The 17524-nt window shown below is 41.8% G+C and overlaps 1 protein-coding gene across 1 annotated transcript in view; it reads right to left on the bottom strand.

Moving 5' to 3' along the window:
* KCNN1 (potassium calcium-activated channel subfamily N member 1) overlaps positions 1-17524 on the bottom strand; it is a 206299-nt gene that overhangs the window by 124390 nt on the left and 64385 nt on the right. The window contains exon 3 of the mRNA XM_075314848.1: positions 11285-11380. Coding sequence (XP_075170963.1) covers positions 11285-11380 — 96 coding nt within the window. The remainder of the gene's footprint in view (positions 1-11284; positions 11381-17524) is intronic.

Here is a 17524-nt window from a genome sequence, read left to right on the forward strand (position 1 = left end):
ACATTTATTTTTGAACCAGTCAATTGTAGATTTTGCTTTATGTTTGGGATCATTGTCTTGTTGGAAGACAAATCTCCGTCCCAGTCTCAGGTCTTTTGCAGACTCCAACAGGTTTTCTTCAAGAATGGTCCTGTATTTGTATTTTCCATCCATCTTCCCATCAATTTTAACCATCTTCCCTGTCCCTACTGAAGAAAAGAAAGCCCAAACCATGATGCTGCCACCACCATGTTTGACAGTGGGGATGGTGTGTTCAGGGTAATGAGCTGTGTTGCTTTTAGGCCAAACATATCGTTTGGCATTGTGCCCAAAAAGTTCGATTTTGGTTTCATCTGTCCAGAACACCTTCTTCCACATGTTTGGTGTGTCTGCCAGGTAGCTTGTGGCAAACTTTAAATGACTCTTTTTATGGATATCTTTGAGAAATGGTTTTCTCCTTGCCACTCTTCCATAAAGGCCAGATTTGTGCAGGGTACGACTGATTGTTGCCCTATGGACAGACTCTCCCACCTCAGCTGTAGATCTCTGCAGTTCATCCAGAGTGATCATAGGCCTTTTGGTAGCATTTCTGATCAGTCTTCTCTTTGTTTGAGATGAAAGTTTGGATGGACGGCCGGGTCTTGGTAGATTTGCAGTGGTATGATACTCCTTCCATTTCAATATGATCGCTTGCACAGTGCTCCTTTGGATGTTTACAGTTTTGGAAATCTTTTTGTAACCAAATCCTGCTTTAAACTTCTCCACAACAGTATCATGGACCTGCCTGTTGTGTTCCTTGGTCTTCATGAGGCTATCTGCGCTTTAAAAGGAACACTGAGACTATCACAGAACAGGTGCATTTATACGGAGACTTGATTACACACAGGTGTATTATATTTATCATCATCAGTCATTGAGGACAACATTGGATCATTCAGAGATCCCCAATGAACTTCTGGAGTGAGTTTGCTGCACTGAAAGTAAAGGGGATGAATAATATTGCACGCCCCACTTTTCAGTTATTTTACATAGTTACATAGGTTGAAAAAAGACCTAAGTCCATCTAGTTTAACCTTCCTCCACCAATTCTACATTTTGTCACTAAGTCATTTATAACCAACAATGTTGTGTGTACTGAGGAAATCATCCAGTCCTTTTTTAAAAGCTGTTATAGTGTCTGCCATTACTACCTCTTGTGGTAGGGCATTCCACTGTCTGACTGCTCTAACTGTAAAGAACCCTTTCCTACTTAGCTGCTGGAATCACTTTTCTTCCATTCGCAGTGTATGCCCCCTGGTCCTTAGTACTGTCTTTGGAAGAAATAAGTCATGTGCCAGTCCTTTATATTGACCACACATGTATTTATACATATAAATGAGATCTTGTCTGAGACGTCTTTTTTCTAAGCTAAACATATCTAACTTTTTCAACCTCTAATCATATGGGAGGCCTTCCATTCTTTGTAGTAGTCTAGTTAGCCGCCTTTGAACTGATTCTAACTTCTGTATGTTTTTTTAACCCTCGGATGGGATTAATGTGCCTGACAGGCGCTTCTCTTTTATTTTCATTTCTCCCTCCTCACCAGATTTTCAGGAAATCCCCTCTCTCCAGGTAGTCTCCTGGCTCTAGCTGCTGTGTGAAACCTGATACCACAGTTGGTCTGCAGAGCTTCAGGCGGGCAGATATACCTGTGCTGGCTTCTCAGGCTCATTGTTCCATAACACATAACACTTTATAAGGTTGCTCTTGCTCTTTGCTCTGCAAATGTGTTTCTTCTGGGATAACTTCAGGATCTAATTCTGAATAATTATGTGTGTAAGATTATTTTAGGTGCCTTGAAATTATGTTTTTTTGCCAAATGTTTCTCTTTTTAATAATCGTTATGTGTTATAACTGGGGGCTATTTGGTGGGAGTTTTGAAATGTGTGTATTTCAGAGTTATTACTTTTATGTTGAGTAAATGGGTTTGTTTTGCACCTGATAATGTGTAGTCTCTTTTATTGCATCCCTATGAAGGTCTCTTTTAGATCACTGAAATTGCAAAAATTAGATATTATAGGTATTTTTCTAGCCTGCGCCTGACAGGCACATTATTCCCAAACTCATTATTATTGTTCCCACCAGAGGGTTAAAATGTGGAGTCCAAAACTGTATCCCATATTCCAGATGTTGCCTTACAAGTGATTTATAGAAGGGTAACAATACATTGGGATCCCAGGATCTAATCTTTCTTTTATACACCCTAAAATCTTGTTTGCTTTTGCAGCTGCTGCTTGACATTGAGTGCTGCTGCTCAGCTTATTTGTAATGAGAATATCCAAGTCTTTCTCCTGTTCTGTAGTCCCGAGTTTACTTCCATATGATGTATATGCAGCTATAGGATTACTCCGTCCTAGGTTCATTACTTTACATTTATCAACATTAAATCTCATTTGCCAAGTATCTGCCCATTCTGACATCTTATCTAAATAATTTTGTAATATTGTACTATCAAGGTCAGTTTTTAATATCCTACATAGTTTGGTGTCATCAGCAAAGACTGACACTTTACTATCAATCCCATCCACAAAGTCACTAATGAAGAGATTAAAAAGAATTGGTCCTAGCACAGATCCCTGCGGCACCCGACTGCTGACTATAGCCCATTTAGAGAATGTACCATTTATGACTACTCTTTGTTTCCCATCTTTTAGCCAATTCCTTACCCAGTTGAATATACTTTCCCCTAGTCCTTGCTTCTGGAGCTTTAGTATGAGGCTATTATGTGGTACAGTATCAAATGCCTTTACAAAGTCCAAATAAATCACATCAGCTGCATTACCAATATCCAGATTTGCATTTACCCTCTCATAGAACCCCAACAGGTTGGTTAGACACGACCTATCTTTCATGAATACATGCTGTCTGTCAGTTATTATATTATTTTCTGCAATATATTTTCATTTTTTTTAAAAAGTTTAAAATAAGCAATACATTTCGTTCAACTTCACAATTGTATCCCACTTGTTGATTCTTCACCATAACATTAAAATTTTTATCTTTATGTTTGAAGCATGAAATGTGGGAAAAGGTTGAAAAATTCAAGGGGGCCGAATACTTTCGCAAGGCACAGTATATGCTGCTTTTTTCAAACCTTGGTTTGACTACCACATGGAGGATCATAAATGGAGAACTATTTAACATTAGCAGTAGTGAATGGCTGATCCAGACTGTAAAAGTTAGATCCGGGCTGGTTCAAAAGTACCTGAGCACTGACCCTGGGCCCGGTGCTCTCAGAGAACTCCGGGTAACGATCTGGATAAGGCAACTTGAGTAATTAAAAATAAAGAAAAAAAAGAAAAATAAAGACAAAAAGGGGAAAGCAGGTGCATTATACTTACAAGTCTCTGCATGGCTGTAACACTACTTCCGGGGCTGTTCATTAACCTTCATACATACGCATTTCTTCCCCCACCCACCGGCAGTCCCGGCATCTCCGATTGGTTGCAGTTAGACCGCATCCCCACCCCAGAAACAGTATTACCATTGCACGGGACACTCAGTAAGAATAACGCACCTGCTCTAATCCCCCTACCCCTTTCTACCACCATTTTAAAGTGCCTGATTTGGGACCCCATAGACTTATATCCAGCCAGATATTCGGGATCATTTCTAGGTCGGAACTGTTTTTTTTTTAACCTGAGTGGGTCCGCCCATCACTAATTAACAGTAATTCTGTGTTAATAACTCCTGTCCCTATTTTGTGGATTAGTCCATTCTGGGTGTTTTACTTCTTTGCTTCTTTGTAATAAAATACATATGTCATGTGCCCCACACTTAGAGGTGTTCCCTGTAAATAATCCTAGTATTTTATTACATTTTACATAAAATGATTATTTCTATTATGTATTTGGCATATGTTTCATTGTATCTTGGGATTATATTATTTTCCTAGGCAGTGTGTATATATATTTAACTGAAGTGGTATGCATTTATTATCTTAAGGACTTACTGATAGAAAAATCTAATAAAACGGGTTCAGTGGGTAATATACCAAAATCTGGATATTACTGCATTAATCAATACTGGTCCTAACTAGAAGTTCTATAGTATGCTATATGTGTCTCATTTTGTCAGGACAGGTTCCAAGAATGTTTGCAATATTGAGGGGGAATATTTTGACTACCTAAAAGACTAAATGTGATCCAATCATTTTTGGGTGGACCAACCTGTGCATCACTAGGTATACATTGGAAAGTGCTCCTAATGCAGTATATATCTTAGGTATTCCTCAGGAATTGTTCTTCTCACTCCCACAAATAATAAAGGTCTATAAAAAAAATTTTCAGGTGCCAAGGTTTTTGGAATGGATTTAGGGTATTTTGAGGGTGCTGAAATAAAAAATCCCATTACTTTTGCTGAATTTGAATTAGTTTTTGAGATAATGGACATCCATGAAAATAATGTATTCCCCCAATGCAATTTGTGTGTGATAACAAGTACAATAGCTTTTGGTCTGCCTTTTGACTCTTTAACAGTGTCTTAGGTAATGAAATATCCCATATAATTATTTTGTATTTCAATTTGTAGACCTACAATGCTATAAAAGTGACTTTTTGAAGTCAGAATTCTACTGTGAATTTGCTGATGAAAGAAGTCAGCTACAATAACAGTTTATCAACCCAGTCTTGGTTTATACCCAAAAAGTTCTGTTTTAATAAGTACAAAAATACATGAAAAAATTATGGCTTCATCAAGAAGAGCCTGCACTAACAATCCCGATGTATTCTGCTACATTTGTGGAGAGTACATGGGTGAAAAACAAAGAAGAAACATCACAGACTTTGTGCATTGAGTTTACCTGGCTTATTTTGGAGAACAGTTCGAAGGCCAAAATAAGTCTTGAGCTCCACATATGGTTTGAAAAATATGTGTGAAGCACCTATGGCCTAAAACACACTTCCGCAAAAAAAAGTCCGTGTGACACGGTCCGTTTTTCGGATCCGTGTTCCGTTTGGGGCGTTTCTCCGGTACGTATGGCATCCGTGTGATGGCATATGCGAGCCATGTGTACGTGTAAAATGTCTGTGTTTGTGTGTAAAATGCTCGTGTATGTGTACGTGGAATGTCCGTGTGGAATGTCCGTTTGTTTGTTGCACAATGTCGTTGATACATGTTGGCTGACAGCAGACAGAGTTGCGCGATGAGAATGAACTCGGGTGAACTTCACCCGACTTCATTGTCATGCCGCGGCTCTGTCTGTGTGCCGCGTACTGATTAGCGGTCACCTGTGAAGGATTCACCAGTGACCGCTAATCCCCCGAGTGACTGAAGTGAGCAGCCCTCTCTCATACTTACCGCTCCCCGATCACCAGCGCTGCGAGGAACAGCTGTGCAGAGAATACGCGGCAACAATTACTTTGAATATGCCGGCCGCTCATTAATCAATCTTGTATTCCCTGCTTTCCCCACCCACAGACACCTGTGATTGGTTGCAGTCAGACACGCCCCCCACGCAGAGTGACAGCTGTCTCACTGCACCCAATCACAGCAGCCGGTGGGCGTGTCTAAACTGTGCAGTAAAATAAATAAATAAATAATTTAAAAAAACGGCGTGCGGTCCCCCCCAATTTTAATACCAGCCAGATAAAGCCATACGGCTGAAGGCTGGTATTCTCAGGATGGGGAGCCCACGTTATGGGGAGCCCCCCAGCCTAACAATATCAGTCAGCAGCCACCCAGAATTGCCGCATACATTATATGCGACAGTTCTGGGACTGTACCCGGCTCTTCCCGATTTGCCCTGGTGCGATGGCAAATCAGGGTAATAAGGAGTTTTTGGCAGCCCATAGCTGCCAATAAGTCCTAGATTAATCATGTCAGGCATCTCCCCGAGATATCTTCCATGATTAATCTGTAAATTACAGTAAAGAACTTCTTGCTTGGACAGCAATCTGGATACACAAAATATCTATGCTTCATGAGCCTCTGGGATAGCAGGGCAAAGCAAAGATCTTTGGACAAAAGTGTCATGACTTACAAGGAAAGAAATGAGTGTTGGCGCTGCATATATCATCAACAAGCCACTGGTGTAGAAAAACAAAATCATTCTTTCAACGCTCCATATTAAGTTAGGATTAATGAAGCAATTTGTTAGGGCTTTGGGCAAATCGAGTAATTGGTTCAAGTACATTTGTAGATCATTCCCTGGACTGAGCATTGAAAATTAAAAGCTGGAATCTTTGATGGTCCTCATATTCATAAACTCATGAACGATTCCAATTTTACCACATGCATGAATGAGACTAAAGGCGGCTTTACACGCAGCGACATCGCTAACGAGATATCAATGGGGTAATGGAATTCGTGACGCACATCTAGCCTCGTTAGCGACGTCGTTGCGTTTGACACCTACGAGCAACCGCTAACGATCAAAAATACACACCTAATCGTTGATCGTTGACACGTCGTTCATTTCCCAAATATCGTTGCTGGTGCTGGACGCAGGTTGTTCGTCGTTCCTGAGGCAGCACACATGGTTACGTGTGACACCCCGGGAACGACGAACAACAGCGTTCCTACATCCCCCGGCAACAAGGTGGGCGTGTCGTTAATGCAGCTGGTCTCCGCCCCTACGCTTCTATTGGCGGGCCGCTGTGTGACGTCCCTGTGACGGCGCACAAACCTCCTCCTTAAAAAAGAGGTTGTTCGCCGCCCACAGTGACGTTGCTAGGAAGGTATGTGTAACGCGTACCAGCGATATTGTTCGCCACGGGCAGCGATTTGCCCGTGATGCACAAACGACAGGGGCGGGTGCTTTCGCTAGTGACATCGCTAGCGATGTCGCTGTGTGTAAAGCAGCCTTAAGGCTTTGGCCTGAAAGTTTTGTCTCTGTTGTGAAAAACTACTTGCGTAATCACAGAGCAGACAATTATGAAGAATTGGTGCAAGATATGTTCGCGAACGCCAGCAATTTGGAAGTTAATATGAGCATAAAGATGCACTATCTCTATAGCCATTTACACAGATTTCTAAATAGCCTGAAGACTTCAGTGAGGAACAAAGCGAGAGGTTCCACCAGGATATGAAGGTGATGGAGGAGAGATATCAAGGCAGATGGGACATACATATCATGGCAGACTACTGATGGAGTCTCCAACATGATTGTCCTGATGGCACATAAAAGGAGATCGCATAAACAGTGTTCTTTGAAACATTGGAATTAATAACAATTAATAACTTATTATTCTATTAATTAATCAAATAAAACATTACTTTTTACTGTCAGTTACATATTTTTAATTTCTTTTGTAAGATTTTAGACTGATTACTTACTAGTTGTAAGAAACATAATACTATTCTTGCAATTCTGAATGCTTTTCAGTTGTGTTGCATTAATTAATTAATTAATTAATTAACTATCTCATAAACTAGAGCCAAACTGGCAAAGCCGAAGTCATATTCTTAATCAACACCATAACCTTAATATAAAACCGTTCAGACATCGTTGGTACCAAAATCACTGTTTACCTGTGTAATCAGTTGAATATTTTATGAATATTTTGTTACAGTTTAAGACCTTACATAAGAAATAAATATCGACTGACTCGCTCAGTATTTCCATATGCCACTTGAGAATTAATTTATCTGGAAAATGAGCTGTTTCTTGTAACCACATAGCATATACAGTGAACTGAGCAGAATGGAGAGTCACAAGAATCACTATAAAACAACTTTGGAGTCTCCTACTAGTACATATCAATGAATAAATAAGCTGCATAGTTGTTAAGAGTACAAGTATAAAACATGGCTGTTTACGACTCTTTCCATTTTGTCACAAATGGAAACTATCAGCACTAGCATTTAACATGTGAAGTTTTATTCTATTAACCTGCAGGCAGAAAGATCTAATCAAGAGGGATTTAATAATAAGAATAATGCAGTAATTTAATGTTTTGAGCTGCTGTTTTCTGTCTGGACGAAGGCATGACAGGTGGGGATGCGACCTGTATAGCTTAGATGAGGTATCGAGTGACAAGGTCACGTAGGGCTATGGATAAGTTTCTTCTGTCTCTTGTTTGAATGTGTCACCTTTCAGTGTGTAAGACTCATGTCACCTTACTTATCTCCGGACATTAAATCCTTCTGTAAGAGTCAGCATTTAACCTGACCTACATGAAATATTTCTGTTGTTGTACTTCTCACTATCACTACTGCTGAGTGACTAGATAGTTAATACTTTTGGAGGGTTCCCTTATCTTATGTCTCATTAAACAATTTGATAGGATATTTGCCCTTTAGGAAATTGCACTTTCTTCGCTCACTGATTTCCTAATCTAAGTTTTGAGAAGAATCTGGTATTCAGAGCTTCCTGACCTCAACTCTCTTTTGTGGGGTGGTCTTTTTTGCATATCAGTATAATCCCATATCCCGCCAACCCGCCAACTGTCATCTGCAATGTGATATCACTGATAGAGTGTCTTGTTCTAATTTGTTTAGCTAGTGGAATTAGTGTTAGGTTAATCAGATAGGTCTGTTGTGTATTCCCGTGGATTTAATTTAGCTGTAAAATGTTTATGCATTTATTGCTGTTTATATTATTGATGTCTTCCAGGTTTTGATCATTCTGTTTAATTTTAGATTGGTTTTGAATTAGTATCAGATATACAATGTCATTCATCCCCTTACTGCAATATGTCCAAATGTCCTTTTAACTGCAACTCCTGTGCAGTGCCAGTTATAGTCTATGCCTACAACGTGTGTAGCTGGCTCTGGTGAGTTCCCTGAACCTCCCTACTGTATTCTCCTGATTCCTGACCCGTGTCTGCCAGCTCACTCCCAGCTCCATCCCTCCTAACCTATCCCCCTGTGTATTCTGACTTCCTGGTACTTGACTTACACTCCATCCCCAACTTGGTTCTGTCTCTCCCCTCTGGATTCTCCGTCACTAACCAGCTCCTGACCCTGTGGCTTGCTTCTGATGCTGAGTTTGGTTTTCCCCCTTGTACTTTGTTTGAACTTTCGTTACCGACCCGGCTCTCTGACTAGTCTACTACCACCTTACGGTGATTTTCCAGTATTACTCCTGGTCTACTATTAGTGTAGTGTTACTTTGTTCTCTTACCACTCTGCTGCCTTCTAGTAGAGTTTGCGCTGTACTACATTCAGGACATCCCATAGTACAGTGTGATAGAAACACAGAAAGCTGCCAATGAGTGGTGTGGGTGGGGTAATACAGAGCTCAGCATTCCGAGAAAACAGTTACTGCATCAAAATAAATGTCAGCATGTGAACTAACAAGTGACATGTCATTGGAATCAGGGTCTCAGCTCCTGGCAGGTTTATTTTGGTACCATGTTATTTCCATTTGATAATAATAATGGATTTGATGGTGCTTCTGGGATCATAAGAAATTGGGATTTTTTTTGAGAACCCAGCCCTGACTTGTATTTCTCAACAACTTTGTCTCTGACTTGTTTGCAGATCTCCTTGGTCTTCATGGTGTAGTTTGCTTAGTAGTGACTCTTGTGCAATGGGTTAGCAGCCTCTGTGGCCTTTCAGAAAAGGTGTGTATATACACCAACAGACCTTGGGAGACAATTTGCACACAGGTGGACGTCCTTTCACTAAGCATGTGACTTATGAAGGTAATTGCTTGCACTAGAAAGTTTTAAGGGGGCTTCATAGCAAAAGGGTTGAATACATATACACATGGAAATTTGTATTTATTTTATCCCATAAATTTAATTTTTCCTATATTTCTCTCACCTCACTTCCCCAATTAAGACTATTTAGTGCTGCTGCATCACACACAAATCGGATTACAAAAATATTGAAACACAAATTGGAATGTAACAAAATTGGTTGAAAATACAAGGATGTGAATACTTTCACAAGGCACTGTAGATATCCCAACATAAATGCCATACTTATTTAACTCAGAAACCCTAAATAATATTTAAAAAGGGGGCTTATAAAGCTCACACATACCATTCTACAAAAATTGTTATCAGTTTGATTTAATATTACATTTATGAATTTCTACCAACATAATCCAAAAAAGTCTAGTAAATGGTGGGCTTTTACTAGCAGTAACTAACTGCATGTTTAACTTCTAGTTCATAGTAAGAAATAAGTCAAGGGAACATAGAAAGTAATGGAGAATATGTTAGAGGGTAGAGTAGCTTTGTGCAATATGTTTCCACTGTAATAAAAAAAATGGGATTGGGGGATGTAGAATTACCACCAGTTTAAAAAAATCCAAGTAATTAATTGGCAAACTGCTCCTAATCATACTGAATTAAATGATAGTTATTGTACATGCAAGATCTGCGGAAAAATATAACTTAAAGCCCCACATCCCGCTTTTTTTTTTTTTTCAGTGCTGAGTGGCACTTTAAATCTAAGCCCCCTGCACCCTGTCATGCACTCACCTTCCGTGGCTTCAGCGCCACCTTGTGACTGTAATTTATGACTGGCTGGAAGTCAGAAGTTACGTCACAAGATCTCCATGCAACTCTATGAGAGCCAGAATGAGGCTTCTTTAGAGTAGTATTGAGTTGTGACCTCCGATGCGCTCCATGAAACACTGGAGCTGCCGGCAGATCACAAATCACTAGAGACCGACCGGAGAGGTGGTGATGGAAGATAAACCTGATGGAAGTTGAGTATTAGACATGGATCTGGGGGTGCATTTAAAGCACCACTCCAGCAGTGCAATAATAAAAACGACTGGAGTGGTGCTTTAAAGCTTTAATGCTGTTCTTTCTTTATTGGTTCAAGTCAATTCAGTGAACAGTGCTGTACAGTGTCATGTCCGCCACAGGTGACGTTTCAGCCTACTGGCCTTCGTCAGGCAGGTCTGGCGAAAGCCAGTAGGCTGAAACGTCACCTGTGGCGGTCCGGTCTGACAAAGGCCAGTAGGCTGAAACGTCACCTGTGGCGGTCCGGTCTGACGAAGGCCAGTAGGCTTAAACGTCACCTGTGGCGGTCCGGTCTGACGAAGGCCAGTAAGCTGAAACGTCACCTGTGGTGTACATAACACTGTACAGCACTGTTCACTGAATTTACTTGAACCAATAAAGAAAGAACAGCATTCCTGTGTTTTTCGTTTTTTCTTTGGGGGATATATAGTGTGCCGGAGATCTCTACTTCTACGTTTCTATTTTTCTCCTGAGCACCTAATCGGTGACGCGGGCTCTTATCTACTTTAAAGCTTTAAGGCACTCTGGTACCTGATGAGCTTTCTATAGTCTAGCCATTTATTTCACACAGATGTATGCTAGTGTCATGTATTACTGGAGTACCTTATAGTGAAATCAAATACCTGGATCTCTCTCGCGTGATACATGACGATGAGTCCAAGTAGGATAGCAGTTGAGAGGCTGATAAGGCATTTCAGTGCAAATGAGTAAGAGGATTCCTAAAAAAAAAAAATAAGATATTAATAATGAATGCTATTCCTGCTAAGATACAAAGAAAATAATCCAATCGATATCTTTTCAGCGCCTCTTAGGCCCCTCCACCACAAAACCTACACAACTCATATGTTACTATTTGTGACCGAATTTCCATTTTCCTGTTCACATTATAAAACAGTAACAAAATACTAATTTCAGTAAATTTTTATAGATAAAGGACAAGCTGACAATCAGCAGTATATGGAGAAACCTTGACTCTAAATCTATATATCCCCCAGCTCAGCATCTTTATCTCTCAGAGAGGACAGCAGAGTAGACATGACAGAGTAACTTCATGTATTGGGAAAATGTTTAGCCAGAACTATATACAGTGGAACCTTGGATTACGAGCATAATTGGTTCTGGGAGTGCGCTCTTAAACCAAGTTACTCTTACATCAAAGCAAATTTTCTCATAGGAAATAATTGAATTGCAGACAATTTGTTCCACAACCCAAAATTATTTACTGCATTTATACAAATTAATTACAGTAATACAAAATAATGTACTGTATTCATATAAAATCATTACAGTACACTAATACAAAATATTGTACTGTATAGTAAAAAACATAAAACAAGCTAAACCGCATGTTAACTTACAATAGCATTGTTGATGTGTGGGAGGTACAGTATAGAGAGAAAAAATGATGTATAAATATGACAACCTTTATTCTAGTACAATACAAAAAAAACCTCACACCTTAAATCTATTCTCCCCAAAATAAGGGCTGAACTAAGCCAACTTTGGGGTAGGAATACTGCACAGGCAATTGGATTATAGTATAAGCAATGTGCTGTACTGGTTAGCAGAAAGAAAGTACAATACTGTATCCAGACATGCTATATAGTATACACGGTACTGTACAATGGTATACAGTATACAGTACATATGTACAGAAAATTACCTCCAGAGCGGGTCAGAGCACGGTGAAAGGACAGAACCAGACGTGTGCACGATGAGTATTTGCTCTTATTGCAAAGCATTGCTCTTAAACCAAGTTACACATTTGTAAAAAGCTTTGCTTGTCTTGCAAAACGCTCTCAAACCAAGTTACTCTTAATCCAATGTTCCACTGTATTTCTTAACACTTAGCATGAAAAAAAAACAATCCTATCATAAAATTATCATATTCTGTTATAACAGGGGCTGAAATATCATTGCTGTAATCTGTAAGGCCCAAAAGGTAAGGAGGTCCACTTCCATTTCCAGCTTTTCTCATAGACAGAATTACTTGCACAGAGGCCCTTCTCTGTCTGTGGAAAGGAAAGGCTTAGGCTATGTGCCCACGGGAGCTCGCACCTGCGGATATATCCGCAGGTACGTCCGCAGGTTTCCAGCAGCAGCTCCCCGGAATCCGCAGCTATCCATTGCTGCGGGATTCCAGCGAAATATCTGCGGTAAACCTGCGGACATTCGTGTGACTTACCTGCGGAAGTCCCGGCCTCTATCTCCATAATGGAGAGGCTGGACATCCGCAGGTAATGCCGCAGGAATAATTGACATGCAGTTACGTGCGGCTGCGGGACATCCGCAGCATATTCCGCAGCCGCACATACCGCAGCATGGACACAGCACTCCCCATGTCCCATAGGATAACATGGGGAGTGTCTGTACTTGATAAAACCTGCAGATTTATCTAGAAAATCCAGATAAATCCGCAGGTTTTCCACGGCAAAATCCGCAGGTACATAATCCCGTGGGCACATGGCCTTAGACATGTGAGTCTTTACAATGGTTGTAATGTAACCACTTTTACCATACAAATGCCATCACTTTTAATTTAGGCTGGCTTCAGATGCCCATAATTTGGTTGCACTTTAGCGTCTGGGAGATTGGATCCAGCCAGTTCTACTTTGTTCTCCCAAACAGTATTTTTTCAGAATCTAAAGATGCCGGATGATGACCCAGATCACTTCCCCACAGATATAATAGCTGTAAGTCATTTGAAAGGAACTCCCAGCTCCCTGACTCACTATCCTCTACCTTCATAATGACTGATGAATGCAGGCAGAGATAGAAGCACATTTTTTCGATTCGATGTATTACAAAGTTGCTTATTTTCATGTGGACTATTGATTTAGGAAATAAAAATTAAAATGACAGTTACACTTTAACTGTGTGACACTATTATTTAAAGGGAATCTGTCACCAGGTTTTTGCTCCCTCATCTGAGAGCAGCATAATGTAGGGGCAGAGACCCTGATTCCAGCGATGTGTCACTTACTGAGCTCTTTGTTGTCATTTTGATCAAATCAATGTTTTCTCTGCTGCAGATCTAGCACTGGAATCAGGGTCTCTGTCTCTACATTATGCTTCTCTCAGATTAGGTGGCAAAAACCTGGTGACAGATTCCTTTTAACTGACATATATCGTACATCTTAGGTTGTGTGCACACTTTGCATTTTTATCACATTTTTTTATGCATTTTTGAATGTAGATTTATTACAAAACCTGAGACAAAGTTGTGGCACTGAAATATTCAGGTACCACAGGGTGTGAACTATTATATTTAAATGCAGAGTGTGTGACACAATGAGCATTTTAGAAAAGCAAAGTGTTCAAGATATTGAAAGCAAAACCTACAGAAATGAGTGATACTTTGGTGAAAAAGTTTTTGCGGCGTGGGCCGAATGGAGAAGAAGAATGACTCCAATCAGAGAATATGTCACCTGTGATTCACTCTATGTAGATGTGTATTCAGCCTCTGAATGTGTCTAATCAGTGCTGAACCTACTGCATGATCTGCAACAATCATGTGTGGTGCTAGTTTGGGACTCAACTTCCATCATGCCATGCCACTGTTCTGTACATAATGAAAGTTCGACTGTAACATTGTAGAAACTTATATAGTAAGACTAAAGGGAATCTGTCATGTCTCCAAATGCTAAGAACATGGAGACATGCGGTCAATTTGTGCACTGCCGGTCAGTGGTCTCTGCAAAATAGTGCATTATCAGCTGTCGGTCAATGTGCCAGGACTTGTTTATAGCTATCGCTCACTGTATACTGAGCAGTGACTGAGCCATACTGGCACGCCTCTGTGACTGAAAGCCCGAGCCTGCTGAGAGGAATAAAGTTAATTTTACTGTGGCGGCCGCACAGCTTCAAAATGCTAATAGCTTGCACAGTAATCCCAATCTGCAGGTTTAGGGACATAGGAGGTTTCTTTTAACCTTGAACTTGGTTTTTGTTCTAAAGGCTGCTTTACACACAGCAACATCACTAGCGATGTCACTGGTGAAAGCTTCCGCCCCCGTCGGTTGTGCATCATGGGCAAATCGCTGCCCGTGGCGCACAACATCGCTAGGACCCGTCACACGTACTTACCTGCCTAGTGACGTCACTGTGGCCGGCAAACCGCCTCCTTTCTAAGGGGGCGGTTCGTGCGGCATCACAGCGACATCACACGGCAGCCGTCCAATAGAAGCGGAGGGGCGGAGAGCAGCCGAAAGAAAGTGACGCCCACCTCGTTGCCGGAGGACGCAGGTACGGTGTTGTTCCTCATTCCTGGGGTGTCACACGTAGCAATGTGTGCTGCCTCAAGAATGACGAACAACCTGCGTCCTGCAACAGCAACGATATTTGGGATTAGAACGATGTGTCAACGATCAATGGTTAGGTGAGTAATTTTGATCGTTAGTGGTCGTTCGTACGTTTCACATGCAATGACGTTGCTAACGAGGCCGGATGTGTGTCACGAATTACGTGACCCCAACAACATCTTGTTAGCGATGTCGTTGCGTGTAAAGCCCCCTTAAGTCTTAGTAGTGTATTTATGTACTGCCCTTACCTAGGCTCTAGTATTTATGTAATAAGCATAGTTTATATACCTTATATATGTATATACCTTACATATGTAATGACTGTTGTTCCTGTACTACATGTATGCTATGAGTTTGGTTTTGGTAACAAAATCACTTAATAAGCTTAGTTCTGGAGTTATGGATCTTTATGTTATGTGGATTAAGAAATGCCCTGTGTTCAGTGATACACGCCTCTGGTGGGTGTACCAAAAAGAGGGAGCCCGCCCTTCCCAAGAAGCCGATGGTGAACGAGCAGCGGCATTGAAGAAATGGGAAGAGGAGCCAGAAAGGGCCTGGAGGGTTCAGCCTAGAAGATGGAGACTCCCCCAACAATTTATGTAGGCACTGAGAGTGAGATAAGTCGGGACAGTAGCATGGAGCCATTTCTAACCAGGGATGGCAGCTGCTACAGGCTGCGCACACATAGTGGTCATGGCCACCACAGATGGTCAGACTAGGTTGCCCAAATTACCGCAAAGAAGAAGGAGATACGGCCAAAAGGTCTGCAGGTGTTGAAGGAGGTCCACAGAGAGCAAAAACCGTGGCACTAGCTGGTGGCCACTAAGGACCACCCCCACCATTCCATGTGACAGTTGCGGTGACAGTGCCCAACCAGCCTTGCAGTTGAGGAGAGAGGATCCAGCATCTGCAAGCGGCAAGACTGGTGAAGGAACCAGGACCGAACAGAGAAATATCGGACCTAGAGGTACCCTCGAGACACTGGTCACCCCCGAATGCACCGTCTGTAAGTGAGGCCCTAGCCAAAGGGCCCCCAGTCCGACATCATGAGGCTGAAAAGTTCCCGGCTTGCATCCCGCAGAGGTTAAATATGTGGTCTGGCTTACCAAGGAGAAGAGGTGGGATGCTTGGGTCTGAACTCAGCTGACTTGTTGCACCCACACATGCAGGACTGTTTATTGTTCAATGGGGGGGAGCGATGGGTCAGGAGACCCAGCCCTTGAAGTCGGCCCACGAGCAGCTAAAGTTTATTTTGTTTCTACCTCACTCTGTTGTTTTGTGCATGTTGTGCCCCCCTCTGCTGGAAAGTGGAAGTCTGAGCAGTGAAGAGAACTGCCTGTCCGGTGCTGTGCCCTTGGTCCATGGACACTGCCCTTACTCCACGGACCGTGCCTTTGCCTCATCGACCCTAGACAAAGCTCCTGGGCTATGTTGTACAACAATTGACTGGTTTCCGCAAGAGGATTGTAGGAGGAAGGAAATGGTGGACCCTGGAGACTTAGCCCTGGACTGTTGTGCGCCTTCCCAGGAGCGGCAGGAGCACGGATGATGCTGCTGATGGCAGAATGGGACTGTTGCCTACGGGCAACTGCTGGTCTTAAAGTTGCACCCCAGTCTGGCATCCAGATGAGAGAAATGGAAACAAACTCCGCCCCCTGGCCATGACCTATGTGGATGCTAAAATAAGTTACTATTAGGCGTGTACGAAAACAAAAAAAAAATCTTTATACAGTGCCTACAAGTAGTATTCAACCCCCTGCAGATTTAGCAGGTTTACACATTCGGAATTAACTTGTGACATTTGGACTGTAGATGAGCCTGGAAGTGTGAAATGCACTGCAGCAAAAAAGAATGTTATTTCTTTTTTTTTTTTTTCTTAAATTGTGAAAAGTTTATTCAGAGGGTCATTTATTATTCAACCCCTCAAACCACCAGAATTCTGTTTGGTTCCCCTAAAGTATTAAGAAGTATTTCAGGCACAAAGAACAATGAGCTTCACATGTTTGGATTAATTATCTCTTTTTCCAGCCTTTTCTGACTAATTAAGACCCTCCCCAAACTTGTGAACAGCACTCATACTTGGTCAACATGGGAAAGACAAAGGAGCATTTCAAGGCCATCAGAGACAAGATCGTGGAGGATCACAAGGCTGGCAAGGGGTACAAAACCCTTTCCAAGGAGTTGGGCCTACCTATCTCCATGGTTGGGAACATCATCCGGAACTGGAAGGCTTATGGAACTACTGTTAGCCTTCCACGGCCTGGACAGCCTTTGAAAGTTTCCACCCGTGCCGAGGCCAGGCTTGTCTGAAGAGTCAAGGCTAACCCAAGGACAACAAGGAAGGAGATCCGGGAAGATCTCATGGCAGTGGGGACATTGGTTTCAGACAATACCATAAGTAACGTACTCCAGCGCAATGGTCTCCGTTCCAGACGAGCCCGTAAGGTACCTTTACTTTCAAAGCGTCATGTCAAGGCTCGTCTACAGTTTGCTCTTGATCACTTGGAGGACTCTGAGACAGACTGGTTCAAGGTTCTCTGGTCTGATGAGACCAAGATCGAG

Source organism: Anomaloglossus baeobatrachus, chromosome 1, assembly GCF_048569485.1.
Source record: "Anomaloglossus baeobatrachus isolate aAnoBae1 chromosome 1, aAnoBae1.hap1, whole genome shotgun sequence".
NCBI lineage: Eukaryota > Metazoa > Chordata > Amphibia > Anura > Aromobatidae > Anomaloglossus > Anomaloglossus baeobatrachus.